We start from the raw sequence: 23,340 nt of genomic DNA, 5'->3' as shown, positions 1-23,340 counted from the left end.
ACTTCAAAAGTAACAAATGCTCTGAAATTTCGATAACTTCCCAAAACTTTGAACGCAGCTCTATGCAGCAAAACTTAAATGTGAACGCGGCGAATCACGCACCACTTCCAGCAGCCACAGTTGCCTGGAGAGCAAAAGTTAGCAAACAACAATTGTACTCAATTCTTTGCTTTGAAGCTCAAATTGAGACAATAAAGTATCAAAGAGAAGGTACATTTCATAATTGGACACAGCTATCTCTCACAGTAGGATTTAAACACATCAGGCTGGTTTCCCAGAATCTGCTTTCCAGGCACCAACGCTCTTCAGAACAAAGCCAACTGTGAAAGTTTTTGCTTTGCAGGAGTCACAGATGGATTGGACCACCACAACTTTTTGGCTCTGTCTCTGTCTCCCATCCAGATGATCAGTATTAAGCATTTCTGTCACTTTTATGAAGACTTGCCAATTAACACTTCTCCACCTAGACAGAGGTGACTGAATGCCCCTTGTTAACATGTGCCACAAAACGTATGTTTGGCATCCACTCAGATGGTTTGTTTCTAGCCAACAGTAAACAACTTATCAGTTGGCCAACAAGTAAGATTTTATACAGAAATATAAAAGATGCACATGGTTAGAAACAAGACAGACCTCTGGTCTGCCGTAGGTTCGTCACATGGTGCCGTCTCTCATCACAGAACCCCTGGAGGAGTAAGCCAGCTCCTTAAGTCCACTAGTCGCAGTGCAACACTGCATCATCAGCATGACTTGAACCCAGCATCAGCCTAGTGATCCACACTTTGGAAGATATGTAGTGAGGTTGAGGAGGCACAGAGTGAGTTGTGGATCATTAGGAAGTGGAGGTGCAGCAGGGTGACTGATTCCTTGCTTTAAGTGCAGGCTCTTTAGGGCAGATTGCAAATGGAGGACCTCTCATGCCAAGGAATCTTACATGAACCGCTTGTCTCCTTGTGAAGTGCGGTGGAAGCTGATCCTTGTTGCATGGGGGTGTCTATAACTCCCATTTATACACTGCCATGGAGAAACAGCTATCAATTCTGCAGACAGCCATTGAACAGGAAGCAACATCAGTGGCATCTACAGGGAAAAACATAGAGACCTTTGGAGCATCTCTCACAAAGGCTTCCACTAATGTTCAGCTCTACAACTCAAGGCACAATACAGCTGGCATCCACTTGCTTGGGAGATGCAATTAGGGCAATCCATAGAAACCCAGAGCTGACAGAGATTGGTGGCTCATGTCTTGATCGCTAATAGTGGCATGCACATAGCAAAGCAGAGGCAAATGGCATCTCTTTAAGTCGCGCTAATTCCTTGCCATCGTGCATCTCTGGACAAAATAGCCCTCACTGAAGCAAGCAGCTCCTTCCACCCCTCCTCCACCCTGCAATCCCTAGCCACCCTCAAAAAGCTAAAATGTTTCTAACATTCATGCATCACCCTCTGGTTTTCAATTGCATAGAGCGAGAGAGAGACTGTGAGGGCATCTTGCAAGAAGTGAGCAGGGCCTTTCATTCAGGAATCAGGTAGGAGTAATGCATGAATCACAACAGGACTCTGCAACAGTACATTAAACATAGTCTTCACATATGCTGTTGCAGGGATAAAAACACTTTCCTTAAGAATTGATATCAGTATTTTTTATACTGTACCCTTGAGCAAATCACATAACTGCACTCAGGAAAGATAGCACAGTAACAGCAAGGATACTAAAGAACTAGGATAGTCAAGCTGTGAAACTTGCACTGTTAACTTGTAAGGGCCTCAAGGGCCAATGAGAGCCTGATGCACTGGTTTGAGTTCTTGTAGCTGCTCTGCTGCTGATGGATCTGTTTACCATCACCCTCCTCTTACATGGCTTGCTGCTGCTTTTGAGCAACCTCTGTGCTCACACTGGCTTCCACGGCGGTATTCAGCGATGTGCAGCAAATCTTGCTGTTAGTCTGCCAACTTTCTCTGGGGGAGGGGAGCCCTCCACGGTCCAACCGTGCGACTCTATACTTCAACGCTCCAATATCTGCACTCTGATTGTTCAACCTCCCCCTTGTCTCATTGGGGGCATGGCACAAAGGTTCATCAGCCATATGCTAGCAGCAGATCTTCCAGAAACTAATGTTGCAGCCTATTTTGGCCTTCAATCTATTTTGGAAGGTATCATTACACTAAAGCAGTGTGAGAAGCTCCTCTTGAAACATGCAGCATCCTCTGCTGGTGCTCTCATAGCATTTGGATATTTAGGAAGTAATAATTCTGTTGATGAGAACAATGATATTGTGTACAGATGCACTACTGGCTGTGTGAGTGCAGTCTATGGCATCCTATACCCAAGAAACAATCTTGGTAGAAATGGGGCTGTCTCTCCTGCTGGTACTGCATTCGGCGAGTCTGTATGTGATGAAGTAGGCCAACTGTGACCTGTTTAATGCAGTGATAAGCAGAAATCTAGTTTCCATGGGTGACTGATAGGACTCTGTGATGTAAAGGTTGATGGCCATCATCACTTTGATGTGCAGCTGCAGGTCTTGCTCTTTCAGAGGACAGAGTTCAGGGATCATATCCTCTCACATTCCTGCACTATGAAGTGTAGTGGAGTTATGTTGGGTACAGTAATCCTGCCACATGCTGGGTCCTGCTGGGATGCCTCATACGCTGTTTAACTTCCCTGGCCTTACTCTGCTGATCCTTTCGCTTCAACGGGTCTATCTGTGTGACACTAGATGCTGGAACTATGTTGTCCTCATCACAGAGGAGCTCTCCCTTCACTAGGTTTTGTTGTACATCTGCTGTATTGAAAGACAACAACAAAAACCTACATTTATATAGTGCCTTTAACCTTGTGAAACATCGCACGATGCTTCGCAGAGGCGTAATCAGTCACCAGTGGATGTTGAGCCAAGGAAGGAGGGAAGGTTAAACAAAAACATGGTCAAAGTGGCATCTTAAAGAGGATCTTAAAGGTGGAGAATGAGGTGGAGGGGTACAGAGAATCAGGGAGGGAATTCCAGAGTTTAGGCCCGAGGCGGCTGAAGCAATGGCCGCCAACAGTGAGACCAATGGAGTGCAGGATACACAAGAAGCCAGAATTGGAGAAGCCCAGAGATTTCAGAGGGCTGTGGGGTTGGAGGAGGTTACAGAGATAGCCGGGGATGAGGCCATGGAAGGATTTGAAAGCAAGGATGAAAGCTCTGAATTGGAGGTGTTGCAACTCATTCAAGATTGCATATTGGAAGGATTGGCAGCTGGACAATACAGAGGCTGCAGAGGCGTCGAGAGAAACAGTGGAGAGATAAGAGTTGAGTATATGTGGAAGCTGACCCATGTCTTTGGGAGGTGCTGCCAAACAGCAGCATGTAGATGAAGATGAAGGGGGAGCGTGTGGTGGGGCAAGGATATATCTTTGGTGGGGGCTCTTTATCTCAAGGGGCTGGACTACAAAGGGGTGGAAGTTATACTATGGTGTATAAAGCTCTGGTTAGATCCTGTCAAGAATACTCTGTTTAGGTCTGGGCATTGCTCCTTACGACGGATATGTTGGCCTCGGACAAGGTCACCAGATTGATAACAGGGCTAAAAGGGTTAAATTATGAACGCAGGTTGCGCAGGCAAGTTATTGTATTCTCTTGAGTATTGAAAATTAAGATCTAATTGAGGTACTTAAGATGACTAAAGGATTTGATAGGGTAAGCAGACAGACACTATTTCTTCTGGTGGGAGAGTCCAAAACAAGGGGTCAGAACCTTAAAATTCGAGCCAGGCGGTTCATGGATGATGTCAGGAAGCAATTCCTCACACAAAACCTGGAACACCCTCTCCCAAAAGGCTGTTGAGACTGTGGGCAGGGGTCAATTGAAAATTTCAAAAATATGATTGATAGATTTTTGTTGGGCAAGGGTATTTTGGGTTGTGGAACCAAGGCGGGTAGATGGAGTTAAGGTACAGATCAGCCATGATTGAACTGAATGGTGGAACAGGCTCAAGTGGCTGAATAGCCCCCTTCTCTGGGGATGGGGCAGAAAGAGAAAGTATTGTTGGAGATGCTGTGGCTACGTCTGGATGAGAATAAGAATGGAACCAAACAGCGACAGTTCCACTTAGTTGGACAGGTGATGAAAGGTGTTGGAGGAGAATGGGTTGGCCAATCATATCAAAGGCTGCAAATAGGACTTTGATTTGAATCATTTCATTCCTGTAGCAGGGTGGAAACCTGATTGGAAATTTGGGTGAAGGGAAATACAGAGAGGCCTGGTAATTGTTGGTCCTTTGGCAGAGGCATAGTCGGTAATGGTGGGCAAGATAAGTGGGATGGGAATGCGGTTGCTGAGATATACCCTCAGCAGGTGCATTTGGTGAGGAAGGAAGTTGGCATGCAGGTAGAGCAAGCAATTAAGAAGGCAGATGGCATGTTGGCCTTTATTGTAAGGGGATTGGAGTACAACAATAAAGAAGTCTTGCTACAATTGTACAAGGTTTTGCAGAGACTACACCTGGTATATTTTGTGCAGTTTTGGTCTCCATATTTAAGGAAGGATATATTTGCATTGGAGATAGTACAGCAAAGGTTCACTAGATTGGCCCCTGGGATGAGGGGGATGTCCTATGATGAGAGGCTGAGTAAATTGGGTCTATATTCTCTGGGGTTTAGAAGAATGAGAGGTGATCTCATTGTAACATACAAGATACTGAAGGGGTTTGATAGGATAGATACTGAGAGGTTGTTTCCCCTGGCTGGGAATCTAGAACATGGGGGCACAGTCTCAGGATAAGGGGCCGATCATTTAGGACTGAGAGGAGGAGAAATTTATTCACTCAAAGGGCTGGGAACCTTTGGAATTCTCTACCTCAGATGATTGTGGATGCTCCATCATTGAATATATTCAAGGCTGGGATAGACAGATTTTTGATCTCTCAGGGAATCAGGGGATATGGGGAGCAGGCAGGAAAGTAGAGTTGAGGCAGAATATCAGCCAAGATCATATTGAATGGTGGCGCAGGCTCAACAGGCCATATGGTCTACTCCTGCTCCTATTTCTTAAACTCTTGTGAAAGTCTGCAAGTAAGGAGGATCAGGCAATTGGGGTTGCTGCTTGTAAGGAGTAGTGCCTCAATGGGCTCTTTGGAGAGTATCACGAGAAGACAGAGGGAAGCTATGGACTTATCCAAAGGAGCTTCAAGCCTTGGGCAGCTGGAAAATGAATAGAAAGGCAGAAGAGTTGTGATGGATTGGGTTAGAGATTATGAGGCGGTGAGGGCAAGGCAAAGTACCCAAGGGGGGAGATATGAAAGGTGGCATGAGTAGGCGACAGGGAGGGGAGGAGATTGGACAATTGAGGGACCAAGAGATAAAAAAGAGAGATGGACATAGGCTCAGGTTAAGAGAAGTACCAAAATGTGCACTTGAGTGGACATAGAGGGAAATCAGATTACACAGGGATGTCGGGAATTAGGAGGGACCTGTCCTGGTTGTAAATACACGGTAGAGAGGTTACAATATGGGAGTGCCCAATGTTAGATTCTGAGGCCCAGTGGTGGGATGTAGTTGACTTGTAGACAGTTTGGAGTCAGATTCTAATGTCCAGGTTCAGGGACAGTTGTGAAGATGGAGCAAATACAGGAGCTGTTTGAGGAGCAGAGTATCAGTGGTAATGCTGTTCCCGGCACCCCTCTGTTGGTATAGCAGCAGCCTTTATTGAATGTAACAAATGTACCAGGCGCAGAAAGTGAAACCAAAGAATTGCTAGTTAACAAGGCCTTAAGAAGCAACAAAAATGGACTCACTTTGAGTCTGTGTACAAGTGTTTGTAACACCAATCTGTATACATGAGAGAATTGACAAGTCACTGGAAGTGGACAAACACTTCGCTTGCACAAACTCTCAAAATTCCTTCCTGTTAGCTCATATTTTGTGCATCCACTAGCTCCAACGGCGAGAAGCCTAACAGGCTTAAAAGAAAATCTAACTTTTTTTTAATCTTCCAGTGGTCCGCACAGACAGCCTGAAAGGTCGTAGAGGTCGACTTCCATCCAAACCAAAGAATGTTCAAGAAGCAACGCCTTCAAATGTTCCAGTTAGTCTCATCACAGCGCTGGTCAGGGCACATATTGATTCCAACCCAATCATGTCCAATCTAGATTATTCCAAGGTAAATATGAGGTGAAAATCAGTTGAGAGGTTAAAAAGAAAAATGTTCGTATCAGGGGAGAAGGAGGCAACATATAAACCAATTTGCAATCCAGTGAAATTCTTCTGACTTATTTACGAATCGCCAGGGCCAATTTTAACTCTTAGGTGGCTGACCAGCTGCCCTCCCATTCCAGAGGCAGAGAGGCTGAAGCCACCATTTAGGCCCAGGCCTCATCGAACCGGTGAGCTGTGGGCATCATCAGGTGGCCCAGAGACCACTCAGCCAGCAACCAGGTAAGTCCTGTGGGGGTAGGGAGGGGAAGTCCCATGGGCAGCAACAAAATAGGTTATTTTTGTGGAAACGCAGAAATAATTCTAAACTTACTATTTCAGGGCCCCTTTAGCTCTATTGCCAGCTAGTGTAAGGCATAGAGGAGTTTTGTCCTAAAATGACAATTAGGGTTCTATGTACATCAATTTTTTTTTTTTGCCTATTTTGAGAAGCAGTAAGTGGCCATGAAAAGGTGGCACAATGGTCCTACTTAAAATGACTCTTTCCTTAAGTAGGCCCGTAATTTCACCCACCTCCCTCCCTCACAATGCACCACTTGCCAGCTAGGAGGCTGTTTGCTTCCATTCCAGGCCACATTCTCCAAATGATTAGCTAAACTTGAAATGGCAGTGAATGAATCACTCAGGTTCACCTCAGCATGTGATAGCGTGGACGGGCGCAAAGGATTGAAAGACAGCAAATGTGCAGCTCTGCGCGAAACAAAAAAAGCCTGGCGCCAACTTGACTTGTGCGAGCATAAAATTTGCCTTCAGAAATGATATGAGCGGTCGCTTCTATGTTGCCAGTCCAATCCTGGCATGAATGCGATCAGAAAGCAACATGCATTTTCTATCTAATTAAAGGTGAATTTTGACCAATATGCAAAGCCTGAAATGTCAGAATTTCGCTTACAAGTCCAATGCTCTGTTGAAGTATGCAAATAATATGCTTTGCGGAGAAATCTCCACTTGTATTAAATCAACAATGACATTCCTTACTTTTGTTTGTTATTTATAAAAGAAAATAGTTGTTCTCTTTGGCGGAAACATTCCCCCACTGATTCACAATGTCTGGTACAGTTTCAGGAATCCAGCACTTTTCAGTCAGAGGAGGATGAGGCAGGTGACATCCGACAGTTTTATGAGTTATTGGCAGGTTCGATGGAAATGATACGCAAGTGGGCAGAGAAGATTCCAGGCTTTAACGGTTTGCCCAAAGAAGATCAGGACCTACTGCTGGAATCTGCCTTCTTAGAGCTCTTCATCCTCAGGCTGGCCTACAGGTAGGTACCTGAACCCATCTGTTAGTCCATTTTTGCCACCATTATTCTCCTCTCCTCTCCCGAAGACCATGAATTACCATATATACCCATGTAAAAGCTGATCTCTTGTAAAAGCCGACCCCATGACTTTTGGCCTGAAAAAATGTACTTTTTCATATACCTCATGGAAAAGTTGACCCTACTCTTCAGGAATCAAAGCCCAAACCTTTCAGAACCAAATCTCTACAATCACTTCAAAAACCTCAATTCATTGTTCAATAAAAAAAAAGTTTCACTTACCGTATTTCTTTCAGTTCCTACTTGTCAATTAAGGTAGGAAGAATGGAGATTTTGATTTTTGGGGGGAGAAACTATCGGAGAAGAGTATTAAATGGCGCACGTGGAAACAGATGTAGGGACCAACTATCCAGAGCGAATTTTAAATAAGTGAATGCCCAAGTCTTGTGTCCTCAGTCATTGCCCTCAGCCTTCCTGGGGAGGGGAGGGGAGGCTCAGGTCTTGCCAATAGGGCCCTTGCGAGTGCCGACTCGGTGCAATTCCCCTCCGCACCAAGGCCGAGGTCAAAGGCCGGGAGCAGTCAGCGTGACATTTTCTAACAGCGCGGCCCTTCCCTCTTCTCTTTCCCCTGGTTCTCAAGCAGTATTGGAACTGCAGGCCTAGTTGATGCCGAGGCTCCCTTTCCCGGTGGTGGGGTGGGGGAGGGGCGCAGTGGTAGAGGGGGCCCCTTAATAAACACAGAGAGTGAGAGATACGATTAATGGCTAGTTGGGCATGATTCTCCCATTACCGTGTGGATGCTTTTCGGAGCCATGTTAGGTGTGCTGGGTGGGTGTATGTTGAAAGTAAGCACCCACTCTCCCACCCTCACCCCCGAGGAGGGAAAACAGTTTGGACCAATATGCTAAATTCCTAGTTTTACTGGTGTCCCATTTTAGGGTATACGAGACCTGTTCAGACCAGTATGCTAAATTCCCAGTTTTTAGTGGTTTTTCATTCTGGGCCTCAAAAACACTACCTGTGTAAAAGTCGACCCCTTAGCTTATTGCCTAAAAAACTGGTCTCAAAAATTCGACTTTTACACAAGAATATATGGTATGTTGGTCCATGGTAATGTCATCCCCGCTGTTTCTAGTGAGGGTTAAAGAAAGAACTTGCATTTATATAGCACCTTTCATGAACACTAGACATCCCAAAGAAGTTCACAGCCAAGGAATTATGACTTAAGTGTCATCACTGTTGAAATGTAGGAAACACAGTGACCTGTTTATGCACAGCAAGCACCCACAAACAGCAATGTGATAATGACCAGATAATCGGTTTGCAGGATGTCTAATGCTAGGGATCATTAAAGCTGATCTCAGTCCAATCCTCTACCAACATGTTTACACACACCCTTCTAGCCATGGGATAACAATCAGGAATGGGAATTGTTTGACTTCACTCTTTTTTTTCTATCAACTATCCCAATGAAATATGTCCTGGCTAAGAGATGCATGAAGCATAAGTGATCAATCTTGGCAACCTCAATGGACCAGTCCTCAAAATTACAGGGGAATGAATAATATACCATTATTTGGCTGAGAAGTCCCAGTTTAGAGTAAATAGTCAACAAAATTCCTTCAAACAGCAATATGTTGAGCTGGCAGTAAAATTAAAGCTATCCTGAAGTCGCCTCTGTCAGTGTGGAATTAATTCTGGATTCAAGCAAAGTAATCAGTTTGATTTATTTTCTCTTCCTTACTATTCAGTTCAAGCCAGACAGAAAGGTTGGTTTCTTTGAACCTAGTGGAACTTTGTGTTGTGTTGCTTGCAGGTCCAACCCTGAAGAAGGCAAGCTTATCTTCTGCAGTGGCGTCGTCCTCCACCGCCAGCAGTGTGTGCGCGGCTTTGGTGAATGGATTGACTCGATCATCGATTTCTCCACCACCCTGCAACGGATGAAGATCGACATGTCTAGCTTCTCCTGCCTTGCAGCATTGGTGGTCATTACAGGTGAGTTCTTCCTCTTGTTCAGACTTCCCTTCTCCATGACATCTTTACCATGTGGATCCTAGTGGGGTTCACTGTGCTCCAGCCCAATGGAGAGTAAGAACAAGCTCCAATCCACAAATCTTCTCACTGCTGTCATTTCACTTGGAAACCTGAAAGGGTTCCTGTTGTCAGAAGTTTCTGCCGTTTAACCCACATATGTTCTCCCTTTTGAACATGATCAATAGGCTTTCACATCACTGGTTGTCCTGTAATACTCTCTTGATACCATGAGAAGCTGTGAATGGTGGGCCCTCCCCTTGGGAATTTTCTTTCCCATTGGAATGTATATATTCCGTGTTTTCTGAAATATCCCTTTAAATGTCTGTCACTGAACCTCTGTTGACATATCCCTTAACCTCATTTGCCATTTCACTTTAGCTAGCTCCACTTTCATGCCTTCATAATTGCCCTCATTTAAGTTTAAAATACTAGTCTTGAATGCACTCATTTCTCCCTCAAAATGAATGTAAAGTTCAATCATATTACGATCGTTGCTACCTAGGGGTGCCTTCACTATGAGGTTATCAGTTAATCCCATCTCGTTGCTCAATACCAGGTCTAGTGTAGAATGCTCTCTGGTTGGCTCCAGAACGTGCTGTTCTCAGAAACTATCCTGAAAACATTCTATGAACTCCTCATCTGGGCTACCTTTGCCCATCTGATTTTTCCAGTCTGTATGTAGATTAAAATCCCCCTTGATTATTGCTGTACCTTTCTGACAAGCTCCCATTACCTCTTCTTTTATACCTTGTCCTACCATGTAGTTACAATTAGGGGGCCTGTACACCACTCCCACAAGTGACTCCTTGCCTTTATCATTTCTCAGCTCAATCCAAACCTCTTCCACATCCTGGTTTCTTGAACTTAGATCATCCCTCTCTAATGTGCTAATACCATGATTAATTAACAGGGCCACCCCTCCATCTTTTCCTAACATCCTGTCCTTCCTAAATGTCATGTACCTTTAATATTCAGGTCCCAATTTATGTCATTCTGCAGTTATGTCTCTGTAATGACTATCAGATCATATTTATTTATTTCTATTTGCACTATCAGTTCATCTGTTTTATTTTGAATGTTACATGTGTTTAGATACAGAGCCTTTAGTTTTGTCCTTTTATTATTTTTGTAGCATCTAGCCTTATCTGCTGATTTACTCTTAAAGATTTGTACACTCTGTCCATTCCTGTCACGATCTGTTTATCATTTCCCATATTAATACCATTCTCTCTTGCCTTGTCTCTACTCTTTGATTTACCACATCTTCCCAAATTTGATCCCTTGCTTCACTATTCAGTTTAAAATCCTCTCTACTTCCCTAGCTATGCAGCTTACCAGCATTGTTCAGGTGTAGACCATTCCAGCAGTACAGATCCCACTTTCCCCAGTACTGGTGCCAGTGCCCCACAAACTGGAACCCACTTCTCCCACACCAGCCTTTGAGCCGCGCATTCATTTCTCTAATCTTATTTGTCCTATGCCAATTTGCATGTGGCTCAGGTAATAATCCAGAAATTATTACCTTTGAGCTTCTGTTTCTTAATTTGGTGCCTAACTCCTCATACTGACTTTGCAGAGCTTCCTTCTTCATCCTGCCTATGTCATTGGTACCTACATGGACCGTGACCACTGGATCCTCCCCCTCCCACTGCAAGTTCCTCTCCAGCCCTGAGCAGATGTCCCGAACCCTGGCACTGGGCAGGCAACACAGCCGTCTGGACTCTCCCTCCTTGCTACAGAGAACAGTGTCAACCTCCTTCACTATACTGTCCCCTTCTACAACTACATTCCTTTGTGCTCCCCTCACTTGAATGGTTTTTTTGTACCACAGTGCCATTGTCAGTCAGCTCATCCACCCTGCAGCCCCCACTCTCATCCAAGCAAGCTGAAAGAACCTCAAACCTATTGGACAATTGGAGAGACTCACACTCCTACACTCTTGCCCTCTGGGTCCTCTTACCTGCCACAGCTACAGCTACACCCTCCTGTCCCTGACCACCTTCCAAATCAGAAGACCCTATCCTAATGGGTCTGACCACCTCCTGGTACAGAGAGTTCAGGTAACTTTCCCCCTCCCTGATGTGTTGCAGTGTATGCAGCTCCACCTCCAGCTCAGTCACTCTGAGCCAAAGCTCCTCAAGCCGCAGACACTTATTGCAGACACGTTTGCCCTCGATAACACTGATATACGGGAAGCTCCCACATGCTGCAGCCATGACACATCACCTGTCCTACCATACTAATATGCTTTAATTAATTACTTAATGATTTTATTCTTTATTTTCTTTTATATATTTATTAATCTTATCACAAATTCCTGTACTATTTTAAACCTTAGGAATAGAATAGACCTTGACCACTTAGCAGATACTCACCAAACAGTTAGTTTCTTCCTCTGTAGCAGAGCAAGAACCAGTTCCTACTAGGTGAAAGAGTTAGAAAGAGCAAAGGAGCACTTCCCTCCCCTCCTCACCGAATTCCCTCAGGTCACCAAACTCTTGCACTCCGTTGAGGTTGCACACTTAGTGCTGGTCGCACGGAGAATGTATGAATTTATATGTGTTAAACAAAGGGACGAGCTGAGTCTCTGGGTCTTCTTTTCACTCACTCTTCTAGGTGGGGTTTACTGTCTCCGGGTCCTCTCACTCCTCTAGGTGGGGGGGGGGTCACTGTCTCTGGGTCTTCTCACTCCTCTAGGTCTTCTCACTCTTCTAGGTGGGGGGGGGTCACTGTCTCTGGGTCCTCTCACTCTTCTAGGTGGGGGTTACTGTCTTCGGGTCCTCTCGCTCTTCGAGGCGGGGGGGTCACTGTCTTCAGGGTCCTCTCACTCTTCTAGGTTGGGGGGGTCACTGTCTCTGGGTCCTCTTGCTCCTCTAGGTGAGGGGGTCACTGACTGGTCCTCTCGCTCTTCCAGGTGGGGGGGTCACTGTCTCCGGGTCCTCTCGCTCCTCTAGGTGGTGATTACTGTCTCCGGGTCCTCAAATAACCCCGAGAACACAGGCCCAGACTCCCTTTTCCTACCCCCACACAGATGTAAACCGGTTCTTATCTTAAGAATACTGCCCTAACCTTTCTCCAGTTAGTAATAGCTGCTCTCACTTACAACTAGACCACGCGCTTCATTCAGGATTGCAACATGAATAGTAGTGGCCATGAAACCATCATTAATTGTCGTGAAAACCCATCTGGTTCACTAATGTTCTTAGGGAAGGAAATCTGCTGTCCTTACCTGGTCCAGCCTACATGTGACTCCAGACCCACAACAATGTGGTTGACTCTTAACTGCCCTCAAAGAGTAATTAGGGATGGGCAACAAATGCTGACATTGCCAGCGATGCCCACGTGCCATGAAAGAAGAAATAATGTTCCATCATGTGCTGCAACTGCTCCTGGCTCGCGCACTTGGCCCACCCAGACAGCAGCTCCCTCTAACAGAAACTTTTGGAACTCCAGAAATAACACACGATAATGAAGAGGTCATCTCCAAGCCAACTTTTCTCCCAGGGTTGCCACCGGCAGCACCCGGGAGACAAAGCACTGATTTTGTGAGATTCTTGTGCCAAAGCGGGAGCGTTGAGAACCCTCCAACACGGTTTGGCCTATATGTTACTCCAGCTCCACTCTATATGATTTTTTCTCAATAAGCTCTGCTCCCTAAAGTGACATAGGAAAAAACAAAACTAGCTGGAAAAACTCAGCAGGTCTGACAGCATCTGTGGAGAGGAAGACAGAGTTAACGTTTCAAGTCCGTGTGACTCTTTATCAGAACTAAAGAGAAATGGAAATGTGGTGAAATATAAGTTGTTTAATTATTTAATAATTATTATATATTTTATGTATATATAGTTTTCTTTCCCCACCTATTTCTATTATTATTTTAAAAATTTATTTCCATCCATTGTTTTATCTCCACCTTTTAGCCTATTTCGATCCCTTCCCCCTACCCCACCCCCACAAGGGCTATCTGTCACTTGCTCATCCTGATTTCTACCCTTAATGTCACCATTAGCACATCCTTTAGCTAATATCACCACCGTCAACACTCCTTTGACCTTTTGTTTATGACATCTTTGGCAATCTCTCCTTTGCCTCCACCTATCACTGGCCTTCTACCCAGCTTCACCTGTCCCACCCCCCCTTAAACAGCTTATATTTCACCACATTTCTATTTCTCTTTAGTTCTGATGAAGAATCATTCGGACTTGAAACGTTAACTGTATTCCTCTCCACAGATGCTGTCAGACCTGCTGAGTTTGTCCAGCTATTTTTGTTTTTGTTTCAGATTTCCAGCATCCACAGTATTTTGCTTTTATCTTAGGAAAAAACAATTTTGGGGTAAGTAAGGATTTGCTCACTCTTTAGTTTTCTTACTATTTTCTGTTTCCCTAGGCCTGGTACTGTTCTCCAAATATGAGGACAGGCCTTCCAGACCTATTCACTTAGGCTTCTACCTATTAGGGAACTGCATAGATAGCAACCAGAGGGAAGACTGTACCCAAAGCTCTCCCTGGTGAATGAGGGGGCCTTGAGAGAGTGGGTAGTGAGTGGGCGTCCTTCCAAGCAACCTGCTATCCGTTCTTTCTCTTTCTATCGGTTTGACCAAAAAAAAACATAGCTTCATGCAAGAGTGGGAATAATTTCTTTCAAATGGGCCTTATTTGCTCGAATGATCCTTGGCTTTAAGCTTTTGAATTATTGTCTATCATTTTGCGTCTATTTCTGAAAATTAATTTCATGCATGGCCTGTGTTGGTTTTTGTGATGTTTCAGACCGGCATGGCTTAAAAGAACCCAAGAAAGTTGAAGATCTGCAGACCAAGATTATAACTTGTCTGAAAGACCACGTCACATCCAGTGGAGGTGAGCAGATGCGGCCAAATTACTTGTCCAAGCTTCTGGGCAAGCTACCTGAACTCTGTACCCTCTGCACACAAGGACTCCAGCGTATTTTCTACCTGAAGCTCGCTGACCTGGTTCCTCCACCTGCCATTGTCGACAAACTATTCCTGGACACTTTGCCTTTCTAGAGAAGTCACCAAGTTACGTGACTGTTGAACTGGACCCCAGCCTTCATATTTGATGTTGCAGTATGAGCAGGGAGTTAAACGTACATTGGAACCAGTTCAAAATGGGATGGCTTCAGGAGCTGGACAAATATGCTATGCGCTAATTGGGTTTGCTGTTTTTCAAAATGCTGTTTTCATTTTATTCAGCATTACAGATTGTTGGAGAAAAAAAAAAGTCCCTTTGCTACATTGCAGCTTCTGCAATACAATCTAACCGTAAAGCAACTCTGAGCTTTGACAAACTTGACAGATCCGATGTTCTCGGAGAAGATAATAGCACTGGTTAGAGCTACTCTCTCCCTCTGTCCCTATGTTGTCATGGCCCTGAATCTCAACTTAAGAACGACCTAATGGAATGTGACTCTTCAGTGTTGTACACTCTCAATCACTGTCATCTCTTACATCAAAAGAGTTATAAATGAGAATCAAGAATCATCATCATTGGGCCAAATGTGATTTTTTTAATATAAAAAAAGTATAAGATCAGGACTGAGTTTATTTCAGTGATCAGATATCTAAGAAAATGGATACGTACTTTATCTGTCTGGACTGGATTTGTAATCGCATATGCCAGAGGTAGGAAAACAGTGTCCAATCCAGCCATCATTGGAAAGAATAAAGCTTCAACTTGTCTATCTTAGATGGATTTTGAAAGGACAACATTTGTTAACACTGTAATAATTCAATCTTCAAAAAGGTTCTTTCAAGGCCAGTTCTGGACAGTCAGGACTCAGAAGCCTGAAGTGTGACAGACTAAACCTTGAACTATGTCACTGACATATTCTGCATGAATATTTGACGCTGTGGTTTAGTAACTAAATAAGTCAATACTGAAGATGACCACAGCCCTAACTGGAAGCTGTGAAGCCAAATCTCTTCAGCTGTGAAGATTATGCTCATGCAATATGGCACAAATTATTGGTACTAGCTTGGATGTTTTAAAAGGTTCTTTTTGCTAAGGTTTATTAATAGTTCTGGAACCAAGAGTGGATCAACTTGAATTTGTAGTACCCGCTTTACAGAAAGGTTTTGAGACTTGTGTATGATAGAGTAAGGCCTATTGTCCCAATGGAAACAGGCACTTTATGGGGTGAGGTGGAGGGGAGGTGGGGGCAAGTGTGGTCTACGACTCCTTTCATGAATTCACTATCAGTGGCTCCTTAGCTACAGCACCAAATTGTATTGGTAACATCCACCAATTACTCCTATGGTTACTTATGTGGACTACGAGCATTTTCCAGTGATTATTCCTGGCTTCAGCTTATGGTCACCCACATGACAAAAGGTTCAAATCAATTGGTCTATTGACTGGTTGACCTTGTGAGGGAGCAAGGGTGAAGAAGATATATTGTACTGTTATGGCTGGGAATAATTGTCTGTTTTTATTCTATATAGAGAGCATTATGACTGGGAATAACATGCTTTAATCTCATATGGGGAGCACTGAATAAATTGTAGTTCTTAACATGTCTGATGCCATAATGGAAATGTGTATATTTTATATTGGTTAAAAACCATAGACTATATTTACAGTGCCTTACCAGTCATTATGTACAGAAGGTGCTTGATTCCGATGTTGCCAGGAAATGGTGTAACACATTGCACATTGTGTTGTCATGCAATTGAATCCTCATCTGTAACTTCTTAAGGCTTGCTTCTAGGTTTGCAAAACTCGTCTCCTCTGCTTCTGTACTTGAATCCCACAGTGGGGCAGCTCAAGCACTGAGTGATACCTGCACTTCGAGACTTCAACCAGGCTTCTAATTTAGATTGTATTTGCAACCAACTATAGGGGTTGGGGTTCCGAGTGAGATATTCCATTTGTTTGCCACAACTTTTGACGGAGAAGCTTTGGAAACCCCCCTGGAAAAAATGGCACTGCCAACGTCACAAAAGCAAAATCCTGCAGATGCTGGAAATCTGAAATAAAGGCAGAAAATGCTGGAAATACTCAGCAGGTCAGGCAGTGTCTTTGGAGAGAGAAACAGGGTTAATGTGACCCTGATGAAAGGTCATTGGCCTGAAACGTGAACTCTTTTTCTCTCTCCACGGATGCTGCCTGACCTGCTGAGGATTTCCAGCATTTTCTGTTTTTATAACCAAAGTCCCCCTGCCCCCATGCCATTGAAGCTGGCCCCTCTTGAGGTTCACCTGCCCATGTTAATGAGATCCTGCAATCTAGGAAAATCTGTAAGATGTTGTTGCAAAATGCATATACTTTTCTATTGTTAATATATATTTTTAAACCAATTTTTTTCAATGTTAGGGTATGAAGTCAAGATGTCTAGTTCAATGTAAAAAACTGTCCACTTGAGAAGAAATTCTTCTTGTTGTAACATCTATTCCATGCACAAATCACACATGGGGTCATTTATGGAGTTTGCGCTAATAAAGGTTTTGTCTGATCCCGCACTGCTCCAAAACGTCCTCCCTGGTGTTGAGCACATTCACAAACAGTCACAGCATTAAGTCTCTTTCGTAACCCGATAAAAGGTCCAATTGAGGAAAAAGGAATGTTGTCTTGAACTCCTCACACACATCACATATAACATGCATCAGAAAGGACTGGTGCTCGAGCAGCTGAGGGTGCCAGCAGAAATGCATCTGATTTTTGGCTGCAGGGCAGCATGGGTACAGTGTTGTGTTGGCAAAGGTCTCGCCAGAGAAGCACAGACTGCAGGAGATGCCAACCAAGAAGAGTCAGGGGACATGGATGGTTGACCAGTAACCTGTGCAATGAGCAGAATGTGAGGGCTGGGCCTTAGAATGGATCAGTGCCAGAGGAAACATCAGGTCAGTTGGCATGTGATAGAACAAGACCCTCCCACCGCCTCCATCCTCCAGATGCAGACCACCATCTACACTGCACCCATCAGCAGCAATGAAAGTCATCATGGTCCTCAATGATTATGCAAAGGATGTTTTCAGTTACCCATGGCAGTCATCTCTGGGGTCAGTCAATTTGCAATGCATGGCTACACTGATTTTTCAGACAATCATGTGTGTCCCTATTTCTTTCCCTAGTGCACCACCAAGCCTCAGCACAGTTTCAACATTGAACTGCCTCAGCACAGGACTGGCAAATACAATTTTCCAGCAGTTCTGCCTTTTACGAGGCATTGGGCATCAGAGATTATGTGCAAGTACCCATTTGCAGATCTTAACACAATGCAATTGCATACCTCAATAGGAAGGGCCTCTAAGTATGTGAGCCAGTGCTCTCGAGCACACTGTTCCTGGTGAATGCTCATCTGGCTTGATTCTCAGATAATCATGCATGCCCCCAGCTCTTTAAAAGGGAAAGATGTTTGACTCCGTGGGTGAGGGGGTGGGGGCAGTGGGGAACATTCATTACCCAAAAGCAGCAATTCCCGACAGCACTTCCAATCCCCAGTGAAGCGCAGCCATGAGGCAGGTGGGTAGATCAGGAATCTAATGGAGTGGATAGTTGGAGGGCGCTACAAACAGGGATGGAGGTTACAAAATGGCTCCGAGAGGGTTTGTTGAATTCAAGCGGGAGTACACAATATTGCTTTGGATAGAGACTTCGCTATGGAATTGTTGAGGGGCCCCGGAGATCCAGCAGCAACAGCCAGGACAGGGAGACTGATGAATCAGGGCTCATGGCTGACCTCATCTTTCAAGCCCTGCAAATGAACCCTCACAACAGTTGTGCTAGTAGGTTTGCTCACCCAGACCTCCTATCTGCTTTCGCCATACCCGGTTTGCCCTGCCATCTGTATATGTTGTATTATCATTCTTAGTTCTGTTGCATGTCTTTCTGATGAGTACATTAAAAGAACTGACTGCAGCATACAAGTGAAGTGCATTATTTTCATTTTAGTAGTGAATGCAGTGAATGTGGTCAATGTTTGGGGGTGGGGGATGGTGGGGAGAGGAACCAGGTGACAGTGGGACAGATCCCAGCAGACAAAGCCAGGGGCCAGTGAGAATTCTCAACTACACAGAACTTTCCCATGCCAAGGGAAAGAGTCTGAAGAAGAGTCATATTGAACTCGAAATGTTAACTCAATTTCTCTCTCCACAGATGCTGCCAGACCTCATGAGTTTTTCTAGCACTTTCTGTTTTTATTACCCTAAAGGCTGCATTGCCAATACTGTAACTTATTGCAGTTTCTAAACGCATAAGGACTCTGGTACATCAGGCACCACCATCAGTTTGCAGCCAGTTGGACTTATTGAGTATCAACTACTTCTGCACAGATTGCAGTATACATTTACACTGAGAATTTAGTCTCTATAAAATTCTAAATGGTATAATATAATTTGCACAGCAAGCTGTGCTTTTATGAAATGGAGGTGAATTAGGCTGGGAGATAGTGGTGGCCTGGTGTGAGGTAACGGTATCAGGAGGGAGCAATCTGTATCCAAGGGTGGAGGGTGGCAGTCAGTATCCACAGTAAGGGGGGAGGATGGGCGGGGCATGATCTTTAATGTGGAGTGCTCTCTTTGGCTTCACATGCATTTTCGGTGATTTCAACCTCCATCTCAACTCATTATCCTCTCTCGTGTTCACTGTCCTCTTAACCTCCCTAAATCTCTCCCTCCATGTAACCTCCTCAACCCATATTCAAGGCCACCCCTCCCCGCCTTGACCTTGCCATCTCACATGGTCTTGCTAGTCCCATCATATTGATTACAAATAAGGCCATCTCTTGTATCACTCACCACCCACATCCCCCCTTCCACACCCCAACCCTACCTCCTTCTGTATTCACCCTTAGAATAAACTAACCCAATTCACTTACAACAGCACTTTCAAAATCCCAGCTAGCTAGCTTTTGACCGTCCGTTTGCCACAACATTTCTGCAGCTACTGATTTGCTCGACCCCATCCTCACCTTTGATGCTCTAGTTGCCAATTAAACCATTACTCTCTCTGTCACCCTGGCTATTACCCCTGGTATGGCCCTCATCTCTGCTCCCTTAAGTCTAAGGGACACAGGCTTGGAGGGTATGGTGGACAACTGGTTTAGCCATTCACCACCAGATCTGGCTGGATCACATAAAGCTCTATAGGGTCCTGCTCTCATCTGCTAAAACTGCTCGCTATTCCAGGATCATCCTGGAATGTAAAGATAACCCCCCTGCTTCTTTTCTCGACTGCAAACCGTCTTCTTAAACCCCTCTCCTGTCTCCTCCACCCTCACCTCCAGCAATAAGTGCGAGAAGCAAGTTTGCAACAATCTGATCAGTTGCCTCTGCTGTGCCTCTCCCTTCCACTAGCCCACCTGGCCAAACGTCCTCTTATACTCTTCCCTGCCCTAGGCCTGAACTTCTATCTTTCTCTAGTTTCTCTACTATCTCCCCTCATGCTTTCTCTGCATTTTTATTACCACATAAAACAAAAAGAAGTCTGTTACTTTCATTGCTTAATTATGAAGAGTCTCCTGAGCAAGTTCGATGCCTGTTAATACCAGCTCTAAGGAAACAGGCATGAAATTGATTGTAACTGGTGGACAATCAACTCCAATTCCCGAATAACAGGTTCCTGCCACTTTACAGAGCATCATGGCTGGACCATCAGCATGCGCTCATTGAGGAGCACTGCAACTTCTGGTTTTTGGTGTGATTGCCGGAAGTTGCGGTGCTGTTGCAGCCCTCAATAGCTGCAAGAGTTCCTCACGGTCATGTCCTAGGGCTAACCATCTTCAGTTGCTTCATCAATGTCCTTCCCTCCATCATAAGGTCAGAAGTGGGAATGTTCGTTGATGATTGCACAGTGTTCAGTCGCATTGACAATTCTCTTGATAATGAAGCAGGCCGTGTTGCTTTGTCCTGGGTGGCATCCACGTCTGGGTTGACAAGCAACAGGTAACATTTGTTGCACACAAATGTTGGCTAGCAATCATCTTGGACAGGAGGAAGGCCAGCTATCACCCCTTGACCTTTGACATCACCACCATTGCTGGGTCACCTACTGTAACCATTTTGTCAGGTCACCATTGACCAGAAGCTTAACTGGGCCAGCCATATCAACACCATGGATACAAGGGCATAGGGTAGATACAATGGCTCACTCCTTGACTGTGCAAAGGCTTTCCAAAACCTATGAAACTCAAATCAGGAGTTTGATGGAACACTCACCACTCGCATAGGTGGGTGGAGAGCTGCAATAACACTCAAGAAAGCTGACACCATGCAGGACAGACATTGATTGGTTGCCCTACCACCATATTCAAAATCCAGCATCCCATTATGTGCGATCTACAGGATGTACTGTAGCAACTCATGTAGGTTACTTTGACAGCACTTCCCAAACCCGCAACCTCTACCACCTAGAAGGACAAGGACAACGATATCAGGTGAGCACCATCACCTCCAGGTATCCCTCCAAGCCACACACATACATTGCCATTCCTTCATCGCTGTTGGGTGAAGATGCTGAAATTCCCTGGCTAACAGCATTGTGGGAAAACCATCCCCACAAGGACTGCCGTGGTTTAAGGTGAAATCATGCCGCTTTCCCTGGGCAGCTAGGGATGGGAAATAAATACGGCACTGCCAACATTGTCACATCCGAAGAACAAATATAATAAAAATACACCAAGAGGATGTCTTAACTGAAACAAGATTTGGTTATTTTCAAGGGAGACATTTCTGTTTTCCTGCATACCTAGTATTTGATCTGAAATGGCCTGCAAGGTATTTGTAGCAGTTTGCAATGTAGAATTGCCAATCTTCAGTGTAACCATTGTGTACTCCTAGCCATTGCATATAATTCCTTACCAACATGGGTGTTAGGGAGCAGTGCTGTCAAAGTAGACTTGGTGAGTTCCTGCAGTGCAACTTGTAGATGGCATACACTACAGCCACTGCAGTGGTGGAGGGAGTGAATGTTGAAGGTGGTGGATGGGGTGCCAATCAAGCGGGCTGCTTTGTCTTGGATAGTGTTGAGCTTCTTTAGTGTTGTTGCTCATCCAGCCAAGGGAAAGACCACCCCACATGCATAAAGCTGCAGCAGGCATACTTTAGAATGTGCTTCTGACCCAGTGAAGCTACAACACAGGGCTTCCTCCGCGCTAGTGTTACCCTTGGATCCAGCAAAACCAGTCTCCCCGCCCCAGTCAGTCCCCTGGTATGACCCCCACCTTCAGACTTGAATATATCTGCTGCGCACAGGTTTAGCCATCCACCACCTAATTTGTCTGGTCCATATCAAGTGCCATTGGGCCTCATTCTCCTCTGCCAAAAGCACACAGTGCTCCAGGATTAACCTGGAGAGCAAAGCCACTACTAATCATCTTCTTGGGCTTCATATTACACGGGGACGGATGGCTTGTACCCCCCACCCCTACCCATGAAAGGAAAGTCAGCATGAAGCCCACTCTCACCATACCAGCCTTTTCCACAGCCATACCGGACTGTGGGCGGGCTAAATTGCTTGACAGTGGGACTTCCACTCCTCACTGAGGAGGAAGTCCCATCCTCGGGGCTGCCAGCCAATCCAGGGGTCCCAAAAGCACCAAGAGCTCAGTAGTGGGCGCTGCTGGGACTGCAACCAGCCCCAAGAAGAAAGCCCGACGAATCCCGGAGCGAGCCAAGTCCGGGTTGCTGGGTGGGGAGGGTTTGGCCAGCTGACGGAAGGGGGCGGATGGATAGGGGGTGGAGAGCAGGCGGGTAGGAATAAAGGGGGGTGGGTACAATCTTAAGGGGGCTGCCCTCTTGATGTGCAAAGGGAACCCCCCCAAAGATAGTACCCCCCATCCTTCCTGCCCTTTAAAAAACTTTTTAACCCACATTAGCCTGACTGCCTACGCCAGCCATATTATGGCCTGTTAACAAGCTCAATTGACCCTTGGTTATTTCTTTAAATATGGTGGGTGGGCTGCCAATTTCAGCACCCGCCCACCTACCGTGTTATGGGGGGTGGGCAGGAAGGTGGTGAGGTGGGCACCCACCCTATTTTACATGCCCTCCCCACTGAAAACACGCATGGGAGGGGGGCACATAAAATCCAGCCGTTTAAATTCTTATCCCCTGCCCCCTCCACTTTCATCCCCAACAAGTGCGAGGAGCTCATGGACTTTGTCAACATAAAGGCTGAGACGACCTAAAAGCGTTATTTGTATTTTTTCTTAATATGCTTGGATTTAGCTTACAAGCACATGATAAATGTCATAAATGTTATCCCTTTTTAATTTGCTTAATGGCCCAGAATTTGCTGGGAACCTAACAGGGAGTTTAATGCACTCGCTGTTATTAGAGTGTAACTCATCCCCAAATTATATTGCTTTCCAAAAGAGAATGAGTGAAAGGATCAAGCTCCTCACTACATCATCACAGTAAATTGATCGCATGCACCATTTATCTTCCCTCTGAGACAGGCAGCCCAGTTGGTGTTAATTAATCGTAATTTGTTGCTGTGCACTGGTGCTAACAGGGAATGAGATTTTCGCTGAGAAGTGGAGGGGGCTCATTAGTATGATGCTCATGGTGGTTCTCCTTGTCATTGAGTGCCCTTAACTCGGAGATGACAACTTGTACCAATGTAGGCCGGGGGCAGGGGCAGGCCGGGGGGGGGGGGGGGGGGTGTGTGTGTGGGGAGAATTGGGAGTGGAACATCCGGCCAATTTTCTGAAGAAACTGATCCTTGCTTGGAGCTCATTTTCCTGATTCCTGGGCATGCATGAGTGGCTGTGTGGGAAGCTGGGGTCGACAGACTGTGCCAATATTACCATTACTCGTACAGCAAGGCACGCATGGTAGGAGGCCAGTTGTGTATGTGAAGTGATTTAAGTGTTTCCATATCACGAACCAGAGGA

General features: G+C 45.2%; 1 protein-coding gene across 7 annotated transcripts in view; it reads left to right on the top strand.

Moving 5' to 3' along the window:
• The window catches only part of LOC144672734 (nuclear receptor subfamily 4 group A member 1-like), a 66,233-nt gene extending 47,855 nt beyond the window's left edge, over positions 1-18,378 (top strand). For all 7 annotated transcript variants that reach the window (XM_078534686.1, XM_078534687.1, XM_078534690.1 and 4 more), the window contains 4 exons: positions 5,980-6,143; positions 7,256-7,458; positions 9,272-9,450; positions 14,259-18,378. In XM_078534686.1, the coding sequence (XP_078390812.1) occupies positions 5,980-6,143; positions 7,256-7,458; positions 9,272-9,450; positions 14,259-14,515 (803 nt within the window). In that variant the 3' untranslated portion in view covers positions 14,516-18,378. The remainder of the gene's footprint in view (positions 1-5,979; positions 6,144-7,255; positions 7,459-9,271; positions 9,451-14,258) is intronic.
• The last annotated feature ends 4,962 nt before the right edge of the window (positions 18,379-23,340 follow it).

The sequence above is a fragment of the Cetorhinus maximus genome, chromosome X, assembly GCF_964194155.1.
Source record: "Cetorhinus maximus chromosome X, sCetMax3.hap1.1, whole genome shotgun sequence".
Lineage (NCBI taxonomy): Eukaryota > Metazoa > Chordata > Chondrichthyes > Lamniformes > Cetorhinidae > Cetorhinus > Cetorhinus maximus.
The sequence above is the reverse complement of the archived record's forward strand: the minus strand, read 5'-3'. Positions and strand labels throughout refer to the sequence as shown.